This window comes from Triticum dicoccoides, chromosome 7B (genome assembly GCF_002162155.2).
Source record: "Triticum dicoccoides isolate Atlit2015 ecotype Zavitan chromosome 7B, WEW_v2.0, whole genome shotgun sequence".
Taxonomy (NCBI): domain Eukaryota; kingdom Viridiplantae; phylum Streptophyta; class Magnoliopsida; order Poales; family Poaceae; genus Triticum; species Triticum dicoccoides.
Window position 1 is genome coordinate 107108770 of NC_041393.1, and position 14838 is coordinate 107123607.

Genomic DNA, 14838 nt, shown 5'->3' on the forward strand with positions numbered 1-14838 from the left:
TGATGAAAAGAAAATATATCCTACTATTATTAGCGCTAACCTTTCAGAGCATGAAGAAGAAAGATTATTGAAAACTCTAAAGAAGCACCGTTCTGCTATTGGATATACTCTGGATGATCTTAAGGGCATTAGTCCCACTCTATGTCAACATAAAATAAATTTGGAAGCTGATGCCAAACCAGTTTGTGATCCTCAACGACGTTTGAATCCTGAAATGAAAGAAGTGGTAAGAAAAGAAATACTCAAGCTTCTGGAGGCAGGTATAATTTATCCCATTGCTGATAGTCAGTGGGTAAGTCATGTTCATTGTGTCCCTAAGAAGGGAGGTATTACTGTTGTCCCTAATGATAAAGATGAATTGATCCCTCAAAGAATTATCACAGGTTATAGGATGGTAATTGATTTCCGTAAGTTAAATAAAGCTACTAAGAAAGATCATTACCCCTTACCTTTTATTGATCAAATGCTAGAGAGACTATGCAAACATACACATTATTGCTTTCTAGATGGCTATTCTGGTTTCTCTCAAATATCTGTGTTAGCTAAAGATCAAGCAAAGACTACTTTTACATGCCCTTTTGGTACTTTCGCTTATAGACGTATGCCTTTTGGTTTATGTAATGCACCTACTACCTTTCAAACATGCATGATGGCTATATTCTCTGACTTTTGCGAAAAGATTTGTGAGGTTTTCATGGATGACTTTTCCGTCTATGGTTCCTCTTTTGATGATTGCTTAAGCAATCTTGATCAAGTTTTGCAGAGATGTGAAGAAACTAACCTTGTCTTGAATTGGGAAAAGTGCCACTTTATGGTTAATGAAGGTATTGTCTTGGGGCACAAAGTTTCTGAAAGAGGTATTGAAGTTGATAAAGCCAAGGTTGATGCTATTGAAAAGATGCCATATCCATAGGACATCAAAGGTATAAGAAGTTTCCTTGGTCACGCCGGATTTTATAGGAGGTTCATTAAAGACTTCTCAAAAATCTCTCGGCCTCTAACTAATCTATTACAAAAAGATGTACCATTTGTCTTTGATGATGATTGTGTAGAAGCATTTGAAATACTTAAGAAAGCACTAGTCTCTGCACCTATTGTTCAGCCACCTGATTGGAATTTACCCTTTGAAATTATGTGTGATGCTAGTGATTATGTTGTAGGTGTTGTTCTAGGGCAGAGAGTTGATAAGAAATTAAATGTTATCCATTATGCTAGTAATACTCTAGATAGTGCTCAAAGAAATTATGCTACTACCGAAAAGGAATTTTTAGCAGTGGTGTTTGCTTGTGATAAGTTTAGACCTTATATTGTTGATTCCAAAGTTACTATTCACACTGATCATGCTGCTATTAAGTATCTTATGGAAAAGAAGGATGCAAAACCTAGACTTATTAGATGGGTTCTCCTGCTTCAAGAATTTGATTTGCATATTATTGATAGAAAGGGAGCTAAGAACCCCGTTGCAGATAACTTGTCTAGGCTAGAGAATGTTCTTGATGACCCACTACCTATTAATGATAGCTTTCCTGATGAGCAATTAAATGTCATAAGTACTTCTCATAGCACTCCATGGTATGCTAATTATGCTAATTATATTGTTGCTAAATTTATACCGCCTAGCTTCACATACCAACAAAAGAAAAACATTTTCTATGACTTGCGACATTACTTTTGGGATGACCCACATCTTTATAAAGAAGGACTAGATGGTATTATTAGACGTTGTGTACCTGAGCATGAACAGGAACAGATCATATGCAAGTGTCACTCCGAAGCTTATGGAGGACATCACGCTGGAGATAGAACTGCACATAAGGTATTGCAATCCGGTTTTTATTGACCTACTCTCTTCAAGGATGCCCGTAAGTTTGTTTTGTCTTGCGATGAATGTCAAAGAATTGGTAATATCAGTAGGCGTCAAGAAATGCCTATGAATTATTCACTTGTTATTGAGCCATTTGATGTTTGGGGCTTTGATTATATGGGACCTTTTCCTGCCTCTAATGGTTACACTCATATTCTAGTTGTTGTTGATTATGTTACTAAGTGGGTAGAAGCTATTCCAACTAGTAGTGCTGATCATAACACTTCTATTAAAATGCTTAAGGAAGTTATTTTTCCGAGGTTTGGAGTTCCTAGATACTTAATGACTGATGGTGGTTCACACTTTATTCATGGTGCTTTCCGTAAGTTGCTTGCTAAATACGATGTTAATCATAGGATTGCATCTCCTTATCACCCTCAGTCTAGTGGTCAAGTAGAATTAAGCAATAGGGAGCTCAAATTAATTTTACAAAAGACTGTTAATAGGTCTAGAAAGAATTGTTCCAAGAAACTTGATGATGCATTATGGGCCTATAGAACTGCATATAAAAATCCTATGGGTATGTCTCCGTACAAAATGGTCTATGGAAAAGCTTGTCATTTACCTCTCGAACTAGAATAGAAGGCATATTGGGCTATTAAAGAGCTCAACTATGATTTCAAACTTGCCGGTGAGAAGAGGTTATTTGATATTAGCTCACTTGATGAATGGAGAGCCCAAGCATATGAAAATGCCAAGTTGTTTAAAGAAAAAGTTAAAAGATGGCATGACAAAAGGATACAAAAGCGTGAGTGACTTTTTTTTGTGAAGTACCTACCATATATTTGTTGTAAAATTGGATAAAATCCATTTTCTAAGATATTAGGACATATTTAATGTACTATTTACAAAATGCTTGGGTGACAAAAGCGTTGATCCACCTCTCATGAAAAAGACAAATTTCCCCTGATTCAGCAGGAAGCGGGTCAAATTTGAACTGCACCTGCCTTATAATTTGCTCTTTATTTTTTCCAAAAATCATCTCTAGGTACATAAGTATCTATTTATTCAGAGAAACATCAAAAATTTCCAAGATTCAACCACTAGCTGGGAACCGTCATGCCCGCTGTTTTGACCGTATTTTGAAACGGGCATGAAAAATTCAAAAAAATCAAAAAAATGGAAAAACTTCACATTGTGTCATTATATGTGACCAAGTTACCAGCAAAAATTATAAACTTGTAATACATCAATTATTTTAAAAAAGTGTTCTCAGAAACGAGCTATCAAGTGTGAAGATGCATGACTTTCAACCCAAATGCTCAATCTTATGCCCACATTCATGACATAGTTTGTTCAAATGGTCTTATATTGTGCATAAGGGTGCATCTTGGAGTGACAAACAATGTTGCCTAGGGAAGTTTTCATTTTCTTTGGACGAAAAATTCATTTTCCATTTTCTGAGTGCCCAAAATGTTTTTTTTTGTGAAGGACCTACCATATATTTGTTGCAAAATTGGACCAAAACATTTTTCTAAAATACTAGGACATATTTAATGCACAATTGACAAAATGGTTGGGTGTCAAAAGTTTTCATCCACCTCTTGTGAAAAAGACAAATTTCCGCCGATTCAGTTGGAAGCGGGTCAAATTTGAATTGTAGCTACCTCGTAGTTTGCTCTTTATTTTTTCCAAAAATCATTTCTAGGTACATAAGTATCTATTTAATCAGAAAAACACTGAAAAAATTCCAAGATTCAACCACTGGCTAGGAAAGGCATATCCCAAACAATCTTGTATATTTCTACCTTTGATAAACCCATATTGGTTCTGATGAATAACTGATGTAATAATTCTCTGAGCTCTGTTAGCCATAAGCTTAGTAATAATTTTCAGAGGAAGACTGACCAGGGAGATAGGCCTAAAATCATTCATATTGAGGGGGTCAATAATTTTTGGAATAAGAGTAATGAAGGCAGTGTTGATACTCTGAGTGTCACAGTTTCCTTCAAAAAAATCCCATATCATAGTGTAAATATCTTGCTTAATAATATCCCAACATATTTTTAGAAAGGCACCATTGAATCCATCTGGTCCAGGTGCTCTATCAGATGGAATATCTTTAATCACCTGGTCAATCTCATCCATAGTGAAAGGGGCTTCCAGTTCAGAAAGGTCAGATGGCTGGATAAGTTCCTCCAGGTTAAAGAGCATATGAGGATCAATTGATTTACCCAATCTGTCTTTGAAAGAATTCCAGATGATAGCAGCCTTGTGATCATGATTTTGGACAGGATTTCCATCATCATCATTAATAGAAGTAATGAAGTTTTTTCTGTGATTTTGGGTAGCCATTGCATGGAAGAAATCAGTATTTTCATCATCAAGTTTCACACATCTCATTTGGAATCTTGTTTTCCAATAAATTCTTTTTACTTCCAATAATTTAGATATATGCCTCCTCAATATAATCCTGAAGTTGGCTTCCATAGTGCTGAGTATTCTTTGATCTTCAATGCCATCCAGCATAGATAAAACATAATTACAAGCAGAGATGTTAGTGTTGAGCTTGGACAAGTTCTTACTCCATTTTTTGAGTCCCATTCTAAGGCATTTGAATCTGGAAGCAACATCTTGAGCAGAGTTCATCAACTGTTGGTTTTTATTCCAGCATTGTATGACAGTTTCATAAAAGCCATCAAATTCAAACCAATAGTTTTCAAACCTGAATATGGAGGATTTAGGAACATCACTTCCAATCTGAATGTGTATAGGAACATGATCTGATGTAACTCTAGTGAGTGGATGAGCCAGGGTGTTAGGGAAAGATAGAGTCCAATTTGCAGAAGTAAATATCCAATCCAGTTTTTCCAATAAAGGGTACTTTTGCATATTGCTCCAAGTGAAATTTCTACCTTTAAGGGGGATCTCCACAAGATCTAATTGTTGGAGTAGGCTGTTAAACATGAGCATATTATTTGTGTCTCCTCCAGGTCTATTTCTATCATCAGGGCTTCTTATTAAATTAAAATCACCAACCAACATCCAGTGGTCCATCTGTGATGCATCAATATTGTTTAACCATTCAAAAAAGTCCACTCTGTCTTCATTCTGACAGGGCCCATATATATTACTGATATAAAAAATATGACCAGAAAGATTACATGATAACTTGACAGTGATTTGGTAGGATGATTGACTGATGACATTTCCACTGAATAAACTGCCATTCCATATAGTGATAAGTCCACCTGACAGACCAATTGCAGGATTATATGCAAACTGGTTGAATCTTCTAGGTGAAAAATTTCTGAGATAAGCCTGGTCAAATGCTTCTCTTTTAGTTTCTTGAATACAAACAACACCACAATTACTTTCCTCAATTCTAGCTCTTAAATCATCCCACCTGGTTTGAGAGTTTATACCCCTGACATTCCAATTTAAAATATTCCAACTTCTATTCATTAAAATGTGCAGGTGCAAGAGGGTCACAGGGATATGAGTTAATCATATCCACAAGATAATAGTAGTAAGCACATGGAGGCAATATGAAATGTAACCATAATTTTTTGAAAGTGCATCTGTCCCACATAGACTGCTCATAATCTAACTGACCATTCAGCCAGCTCATAATGCAAAATACTAACAACTTGATGTTCCAACCAGATAGCTGGCAACATATTTGCCCATAACATAACTGTCCATTCAAATAGCTCATAATGCACAATAGGTAATTCTTGATGTTCCACCAACATAAGCAAATAATGGAGTTTAACTCCTTACAAACCAAATTCCTAGATAAAACATAAGTAGCATTTCTTGAGCAAGGAAAACAAAAAAAAGGCTTAAGGCCAGATAGGGTCTTTTTACAGTAAGACCAACTGATATAAAAACTAGACTTATTCATAGTCCACCGTGGCCTTCAGCTTCTCTCCAGAGACCTCTTCAAGGGGTATCTGACACTGCTTGTTGGCGATAGCTTGGATGGTGTCCAGTGGCAACTCAGGTGGCGGCTTGGCTGTGGGGTCCACAATCTCATAATCAAATTCTGCATTTAAGTTCTTCTGGCAGTTGTTAATGTTCTTGGCCTTGATAGCAGCCGCCTCATTTTTAAATCCAGCACTCAATCCAGCAAGGCGATGACTGCGTCTGAGATCATTAACATCCAATCATTGTTTTTCTTCCTCTTATTGACCGCAGGAGGGATTGCAACAGCATTCAATTGCTCTACCAGCACAATAGGTGGTCCATGCACATGAGAATTGTGGTTGCTAGCCAAGAAGTCCAGCATAGCTGGGGATGGAACATGCTCAGTGTCGATCATGTTGAGAGATTCAGAGCATTCAGAAAGTTCAGATGGATCAGGGATTTCAGTTATCTCAACTGAAGAAATAAAAGGCTCCTAAGGAGCAGCAGTAGCAATGGTCATCAAGCACTTCTTGACAGGTCCATGCTCCTCATCCACACATAGAATCTGGCATCTAGTACTCACAACTTCATATTCTGAGAGTTGTTCCATCATGTCAGGTGCAGCCGCCAAAATTTTGGACATCATGTCGTGCATAGCAATGAAGGCATCAGCGGCTTCCACAGCAGGTTGGATGCGTTGATGCTGCTCAGGGCTAAGTGGAGGAGTGTGAACCATAGGAATATCTTCATTGTATTCATCAGGTGCATGATGAGCAGCTGGAGCAGCATGATATTGCTCTTGTTCATGAAAATCAGCATCCTGCCATATTCCTCCAAATGGCACAAGAGGTATAGGGTGCATCACACCATCTGGTGGAATCGGATCTTCATCCCCACCCATAGCTCCGAGAAGATCAGATTGCAGAATGTGCACAACACTAGTCCAGGATTGCCCATGGCCGAAGTCATCAAGACTCTCACAGATAACATGACTGACAGGAATATCTAACAAATTTGGTACTCTAACTTTGACCAAGATACGGGCTCTGTTTGACATGTCCCTGTTCCAGATTAAGAACTTGGCAAAACCATTGACAGATTCCCTAACTTTATCCGGTCTCCATGCCTCTAGAGGGTAGTTCACCATCATAATCCAAGCATCATGCGAAAAAGTGCAGTCTCTGTGATTAATACCTCTGTCATGACGGATAACTCTGAGGATCGAATCGCCAACGAAGTAGGGACTGTTGTTGATGGCGGTGTCAATGTCGCAGGCATGCTGAAATCTAACGAAGGCAGCTCCCATCCCGCATCTAGATATTTTAGCGATGCGAAAGCCACGCTCATGGTCAAGAAAATGACGTATGAGCATGGCATCAGTATCAAATTGGAGAGGATCCGGAGGAGGTGCAAGGGAGATGATGGCCCGGTCCCCGGACTGGACAAGAGGCTCGCCGCCAAGGTAGTGGAAGGTACGTCGACGTCGATTACCATCCGCCTCCATGATGGCAGTATCAGGAGGGAGGAGAGGGATTGGGTCGCAAGGGTAAGTGGCCATGGTGTTGGAGGAAGTTGGGGAAGCGGTGGAGAACAATGGAGGAGCAGAGCAAGGATGAGCTGATGAACAGGGGATTTGGCAGGTTGGGCGGTCGAATAGAGGAGGGGGGGTGGGGTTTTGGGGAGACGAGTCGTCATGCGGGTTATCGGTATCTGGTACTGGGTTGGTAGGTAGGTAGGATTTGACCCGATATACGGGAGGATGGCGTTTAGAGTTGAAACAAAAACGAGATATATGGCCATATCTAAAACAACTTCGACAACGGAAGTCATTTTTGCAATCCGAACAATAATGCTCATGGGATAAACATTTGCCACAAAAGATATTCTGTTGTGATATATTAGGATGATGATTGATGGGTGGCGGGGAGGTTAGGGCTATGTGGTTGGGCTGTCCATGAGCTGAAGGAGGCAGATGGGCCGTGCTCTACAAACGGCAGTCAGCGTTGGGGGTTTGGTTGGTGGGCTGATGGGCCATGCTAGATGGGCTAGGATTTTGAATTGTAACCATGGCACCCGAGATTGGCTCGTGATCCGAGATGGGATCAGGATTGTTTGCGAGAATTGTGGAACGACACGTCGACGGCGTAGGTTTAGGGCGGCGGCCAATTTGAACAGAGTTTGCATCGGTGAGCATGCGTCTTGGAGATCTAGTGACCGTGGTCCATTCATGATCATTCTCGTAAATCAAAGAATTATATTCTCTAATCCAAGCCGGACCACCGAAAACCCATAGGTGGAAATAACAAGAGAAACTAGGACATTTGAAAGATCTAAGTTGGTAGATCATAAATCCAACCGCCTTAGAGATCACACAAAATTTATAAACTTGTCCACGGAGGTGGAAGACATGTAGATCAGAGGATCCACCAACACATGCCTCAAGCGCAAGACCAACATGCTCAACATTAAGGGGAAAGGTGGAGTGGCCAAAGGAGACGACAAGATGAAAAGCATCGCTAGGATTGAGGCAATGAACAGGAGTGGAGAACCTTGCTCTAACCTTATTGGCGAAACCCACCCCCGGAGAGCGATCCAGGAGTGAAGGAACCATCTTGGCCGGAGAAGATTACCAGGAGGGCGAGCCATGGATCGCCGGAGGAGTCGCCCTTGGAGTCGCCATGGAGGGAGAGGGAGGAGGAGGTGGAGCCATCGAAGTATTTCTACCAGTTGAAAGCTTCCCAAAACTATTTCTACATAACACGGTTTCTACATTTCTACATGGGTTGGTTGGTTTATAGAACACTCGCTCTAGTGGTTGTGCACTTTGTAGGGAATGAGTACTATTTGGCGTCTTAAGCATCAAATGGGAATTTCTGAGCTCTGGACCAGAGTGGAAGAAAATATAGGGCTTGTTTGGATTTTGCCCACCATTGCCCCGCTAAAGCATGGGCCAGGCAAAAAATTTATGGTGCTTTTAGCTGCCCATATCTCGGAGCGCATTGGCAAAAAGGTGAACTAGAAAGTTGAAACCAACCCAAACACGCCAAAGAATGGGTTGCAATCCAACAAATGCCCATGCACGTGTTCAATGCCAATTATTTTGGCCTTAGGCTTGGCATTTGGGGGCTGTTATCCAAACATGTCCTCATTGTTTCCCTGGTGTCCATCACAAAATTATTCCAAAACTATTTCAGTAGCACCTGTAGCTGTTGGATTATTGATGGGCTTTTGTCCATATAAGACAATAATTCCTGGTTAACCTCTAAGGCCCATTTAGGTGCATGGCAAGTGGTGAGAAATTTAGTACCATACTGATTCAGTAGTAAGAGTGAGACCCCTTTATAAAGGCTGCTATACCAAATGCCATTGGAAGCTTGAGAAGAGGAGCTCTAAACGCCCGCTCCTCCTCCTCCTCCGCCCGCCTATCACCTCGTCATGACGCGCGCGCTGCGGGTTGCATGAATGAGTCGAGCCGAGGCTTTTTTTTTGCCGGTCAAGAATGGTTAATTATTTATGAATTAATTAATGAGTCGCTAACGGAAATGCAACTATCCGAGACGTTGGACCGTGGGCTGTACGCGGACTCGATCATGGGCCTAAGCCCAGGCCCATCTACCCGACGGCCTATATAAGGAGGCGATGGCCTGTGGAGTGAACCCTAACTCGCTCACTCCCTCATGCACAACACTAGCTGTTATCTACTGTTTCTCTCTTTGTGTCTAATACTTATTATATACTTTTTCAAGAATAGTGAACGAATGGAGTATGTTACATTAGACCATAATAGAGACCGTTCAGTTCATATTCAGAAGCACTCTCATTATACAATGATTTTGTAACCATTGGCTAAATATTAGACAGAAAAATCATGATGAAAATGAAAACTCAAATATAGACAATCCAGCTATACGGAACCATATATTTTTCCCAACATTTCAAAAGCAGAACATATGTTACCCGCAAAAAAAAGGAGAACACATGTTCAGTTTTTTTTTTTTTGAGAAAATATGTTAGCAGTACATGTTCTTTTATGGGCATGCTTCTTCCTACGAGATTTCTTTGTGGAATCACCCCACCAATATCACGCGTGTTGGCCCGTAAATAAAGCGTGATCACACCAGTAAAAGCACACAAGACTTACCGCCCACCATGTGCGTCACACTGACTCGTGGCCCCCGCAGAAAATCACGGGGTGAGTTGCCCCCCAAACCCTCGCGAGGGAGATTTCGATCGTTTGAACTTTCGAATCTCGCGGCTCTTGGCCTGGCGCCCCCGCCATCCCTGGACCCAGCCCATGCGCCCGTCCACACCCAACGAACTGACCAGAGACCAGACCCCTCGTCAAACGGTCCATAGACCGGTCCTTGCTAGAACCCTCCGCTCGCACCCACAAGTCTAATTTATAGCCCGCCGCAGCTTTCCCCTCTCGCCTGCTCCCAATCCCATCCATTCTGCCGCCCTCGCCTCCCCCACCAGTTCAAACCACGAGAGGCAGAGGAAATCGAGGAGGAGGGAGGAGATGGCCGGAGCGATCGCGTACGAGGAGCAGCGCCGGAGGCAGGTGGAGGAGAACCAGCGGAAGCTGGAGGAGCTCAAGCTGCGCCACCTCTCCGCCGCCGTCAGGGAGGCCGCCACCCCCAAGCCCTCGCCGGTCAGATCCGCCGCCCTCGCCTCCCCCCTCCGCTTCGATTCGCCTTCTCGTGTGTCCGTTTGCTTGAATCGATTGGTTCTTGGTCGGTGTCGCAGGCCAAGTCCGTGAAGCGGAAGCGGGTGCCGCGGGAGGGCGGCGAGGACACCCCGATCCGGCGGTCCGGCCGCGTCGCCAGCCTCCCCGAGCAGCCCAAGTACCGATTCGAGGTGAGCCTGCCTAGTTATTTCTATTTCTCTTTTTCTTTGCCTTCGTTCGATTGCTAACAGAAGAATGCATCTTTTATGTGATGCGTGCAGGATGTCTTTCATGTCCTCGAGAAGAAGATCAGGAGGTAATGTCTCGCCCAATTCTTCCTCTCCAGTGATAAATTCGTTGCATATTTAGCAATCTGAATTCTTGACTTTCCTCGAGCAGGGGGAGAAGGACGACGACCAGCACAAGGAGCGACTTGATTAATCGAGTGTACGCTACAGACAAGGCCAGAGAGTATGCCACCACCATGGCCGACGAGCTGCAGGCCAAGCTGGGGTCCGGCTACCCCAGTTTTGTCAAGCCCATGACGCAGTCACATGTCACCGGAGGGTTCTGGCTGGTAAGCTAAAGGCTCCCACCGTTGCATTCAGTTCACCAGCTGATCGAAACCGACGATGTGTTGATAATTGTGGGGTTGTTCATTTGGATTACTGGCAGGGCCTCCCGTTGCCCTTCTGCCGGAAGCATCTCCCGAAGCGTGACGAGAGGCTCACTTTGAAGGATGAGCAGGGTGTCGAGTCCGAAACGCTCTACCTTGCGCTTAAGAACGGCCTCAGTGCCGGATGGAGAGGGTTCGCCATCCAGCACAACCTGGTTGATGGTGACTGTCTGGTGTTCGAGCTGATCAACCAGACGACGTTCAAGGTGAGATTCTAAATATCTACCTATGGAACACTGTATCTAGTGAGAATGGATGTGCATTTCATACAATTTCTGCAGAATTGCTTTCCAGTTGCATCTTACAATTCTAGAAAATCTTGAAGCTTTCATGTTTTGCTGGTTTGCTGTTGCCATTATCATGAATCTTCCACAATATTTGTACACCCAATTAATGATGTGAAGTTGATCATGTAATAACTGTAGACATTACTTCTGCTGTTCTGTATGTTGTAAAATTAAACCGTTGAGTTGAGCTGCAGATCTATTTGCAAATGAAGATGAAACTTGCATACATTGTCTAATTATTTAAACAGAGTGATAAATTTGACCTGTTTATTGCTGGAAACATTACTATTCAACATCCCTACAGCATTCCTTCATTTTGAAAGCAGATCGTAGAATGCTTATAAATACGTGCTTCCTTGTATCCTGCCTCTGATTGGATTTTTTTTAAAAGATTATCAGCTGGGAAATCATGTGTGTCACTGCTAACAATGCTGCCTTTATTATGTAAATGATGCAGGTCTACATTATCAGACAAAGTTCCTACTATGAACGATGACTTATGAGGGTGTGAGATACTGAAATTCGAATATGCAGTTAGAGCAGGTAAATTGTTCATATTACTGTGCCAACATTGGTTGAATATTTGAACTGAGTATTTTAAAAGTTCACCTGTAGGCATCTTTTTTCTGTTGGTAGTTCATATGGCTGAAATAATTGTGAAACTTGTTTTATTATGATTTAGTCTGCCTTAACTCTGTTTCCTGCATCGCAGCTAGTTGTGAACATGAAAAAAACAGCTGGCCCAATTTTCGATTTCTGCCAAACTAGTTGCTTACATGCAAGACATTTATGGGGTATCTCCAAAATAGATGACTCAACTTTGTACTAACTTTATACTAAAGTTAGTACAACGAGGGAGTAGTTCACATGGCTGAAATAATTGCGGAACTTGTTTTATTATGATTTAGTTTATCTTAAACTCTGTTTGCTATGTCACAGTTAGTTGTAAACAGGAAAAAAACAGCTGGCCCAAATTTTGATTTTACAAGTTGATTACATGCTAGGCATTTATGAATTGCTCTTGGATTGTTTGGGTGGTGGAAGCAGCATGCTGTAGGTGCTCTATGCAAGATTACGCTTGTCTTGCCCTCCCCAATAAATATGCATTTGAATTGCATACTCTACTGTCCACTCTTGCATGAGTATCTGTAGTTTCTGTGCAGCAAAATTGATTTTCACAGTTCTTAGAGAAAGGCACACTCTTGGATGGTTTCAGAAACAGTACTCACCACTATGTAGTCGAACTGGCAAATCTAGCTTTCAAGGATATAAAGAAGTGGGCTTTCAGTGTGAATGTCGTACGCCTTCTGTTTTCATTTTGGGTTTTGGTGTGTTCCCCTTAAAGACCCGCTGACTCCTACTGTTAGAGTACGTAATGGGCCTAATGGACCCATTAGTCTTAGGGTTAATTAGAGATAAGGGTCGCTTGCTTAGGGGTCAAGTAAGCCTTGCTTGGGAGTCAAGTAAACCTCTCTATATAAAGAGAGGAGATGTATCAATCTAATAAAGCAAGAATTAAGAAGGAAATCCCTTCCCTCTTGCCCGGCCGTGGGCAAAAAGGCCCTCGGCCAGCCTTCTCGCGCCCTCCTTTTAGCAGTGCCATAACAATTTGGTATCAGCTAGCTTTGGTTCGATCATGTCTTCACCGCCGCCAAGCCCGTCTCTTTCGCTGCCGGTCACCTTGTCGCTTCCGGCGACCACCACAACCGTCGCCCCGCTCCTGCCCGCGCCGGGATCCTCTGTCGCGCCCGCCCCCGCCGTCCTCACCTGGGAGGAGGTGTCCGGGGTGCTACGGGACCTAACCCAGGCGGTCCAAGAGATCCACCAGTTCTTGGCCGGGTCCTACGGGCCGCACCCGGTTGCGCCGCCCATCGCTGCCCCCGCGCCGCCGTGGCTGCCGTGGCAGCCGCCGCACCAGGCGGTTTTCGCTGTGCTCGCCAGGCCGCTGCAGCTGCCATCCATCGCCACCATCGCCCAGCCCTGGCTGCAGTGGCAGCCGCCGCTCCTGGCGGCCTCCGCAGCGCCCGGCGCTCCGACGCAGCAGCCGTTGCCGCTGCCCGGCGTGACAGCGTAGCAGCCGCTGCAGCTGTATAGGATGCCCTACGACGGGAGTGCGATGACCTCGTTCCCGTCAGCGCTGCCACCATCCCAAGGCGTCCACATCCAGCAGATCAAGTCCCTGTCGTCGCCGTCATCGCTTCTGTCTTGGATCGCTACCCGCCACGTGTCGGCGGCGGTGAGGCTGCAGGCTGCTGCGCGCGGCCTCTTAGCGCGTCGGCGTGTGCGGGAGATGCATGATCTGCAGCTGCCACTCCTCCAAGTTGCCCTTCGCTGCGCAAATGACCTCGATCTCGTCCGCTGCGTCGGGGATCTTGGGCATGCGGTTTCCCCCACGGGCGGCTGGCATGTTGTTTTTCCCGCGGGCAGCAACCTCAAAGTCTGCGACTTCGGCGGTTGGGGGGGCGTACCCCTCCTCGTCATTCTCAATCGCAAGCCCTCCACTCTTTCCTGTGCGGTGCAGACCAACAGCTGTCCGGCGGGGAGAAGGCAGGATGCCACCGACAGGAGCGCACCGCGTAGCACCACTGCTTTCCGCCGCCGACTGCTGCGAGGGCGCCTTTGCTGGTCGCTCTTGCAACCACTTCCAGGTGGCCATACACATGCACTCCTTTGGTCTAGGTGGTGTCCATGGGATCCAGGTGGCTGTACACGTGCACGTCCGACGTGCGGATGGTGTCCACTTTTTGTTAAAGGGTCCAAAATAAAGCGTCTCGGTCCATTTTAGGTTGAGAATAATAAAACAAGCCGAGATGTAAAAGGCTTGTTTTTAGGTGTTAGGTTTGTGTTGCGTCGAGTCATGGTTATAAGTTGGTTAGGCTGCAGCTCGAGGACAAGCTGCATGTCCAGGTGGGGTGTAGTGTTAGAGTACGTAATGGGCCTAATGGACCCATTAGTCTTAGGGTTAATTAGAGATAAGGGTCGCTTGCTTAGGGGTCAAGTAAGCCTTGCTTAGGAGTTAAGTAAACCTCTCTATATAAAGAGAGGAGATGTATCAATCTAATAAAGCAAGAATTAAGAAGGAAATCCCTTCCCTCTTGCCCGGCCGTGGGCAAAAAGGCCCCCGGCCAGCCTTCTCGCGCCCTCCTTCTAGCAGCGCCATAACACCTACATACTTTGTTCTCTCTTCTCTCTTCTATCTTAAGTTCGGGAGATGCTAAGAAAAACTTTATATAAATGTATAGTGTGCTTGCTTGCCATTTGTCAACGACCACCAGAACTCCTATTTCATAATCTACTTCCCCACACATTTTTTTATCATACATTTTTTTACTAGTATTATCTAACCAACCTTCGTTTCCTTTTTACTAAAAATTTCAGGTCTTTTGGTCAAGTTTGCAAATGGAGATTGTGAACCGTCTTCAGCCTTTCGGGTGACAGACGATGTCCAAAATATGGATTCTCCCAGTAGTTACGTTTGGACTTGTCTATGGGAACT

General features: G+C 43.8%; 1 protein-coding gene across 1 annotated transcript; it reads left to right on the forward strand.

Annotated features, from left to right (window-relative positions):
- Positions 1–10155: 10155 nt before the first annotated feature.
- On the forward strand, positions 10156–14838 carry LOC119335228 (B3 domain-containing protein Os06g0194400-like). The gene is made up of 7 exons (XM_037607385.1): positions 10156–10364; positions 10460–10570; positions 10661–10695; positions 10779–10956; positions 11055–11261; positions 11800–11885; positions 14721–14838. Exons 1-6 carry the CDS (start codon positions 10233–10235, stop codon positions 11836–11838), a joined length of 702 nt encoding a protein of 233 aa, XP_037463282.1. The 5' UTR covers positions 10156–10232; the 3' UTR covers positions 11839–11885; positions 14721–14838.

Excerpts from the sequence above, each read along its gene's own strand:
- LOC119335228 (XM_037607385.1), top strand. The coding sequence starts at position 10,233 with ATGGCCGGAGCGATCGCGTACGAGGAGCAGCGCCGGAGGCAGGTGGAG. Across the intron at positions 10,365-10,459 it reads CCACCCCCAAGCCCTCGCCG|GCCAAGTCCGTGAAGCGGAA; the intron begins GTCAGATCCGCC and ends TCGGTGTCGCAG. Across the intron at positions 10,571-10,660 it reads AGCCCAAGTACCGATTCGAG|GATGTCTTTCATGTCCTCGA; the intron begins GTGAGCCTGCCT and ends TGATGCGTGCAG.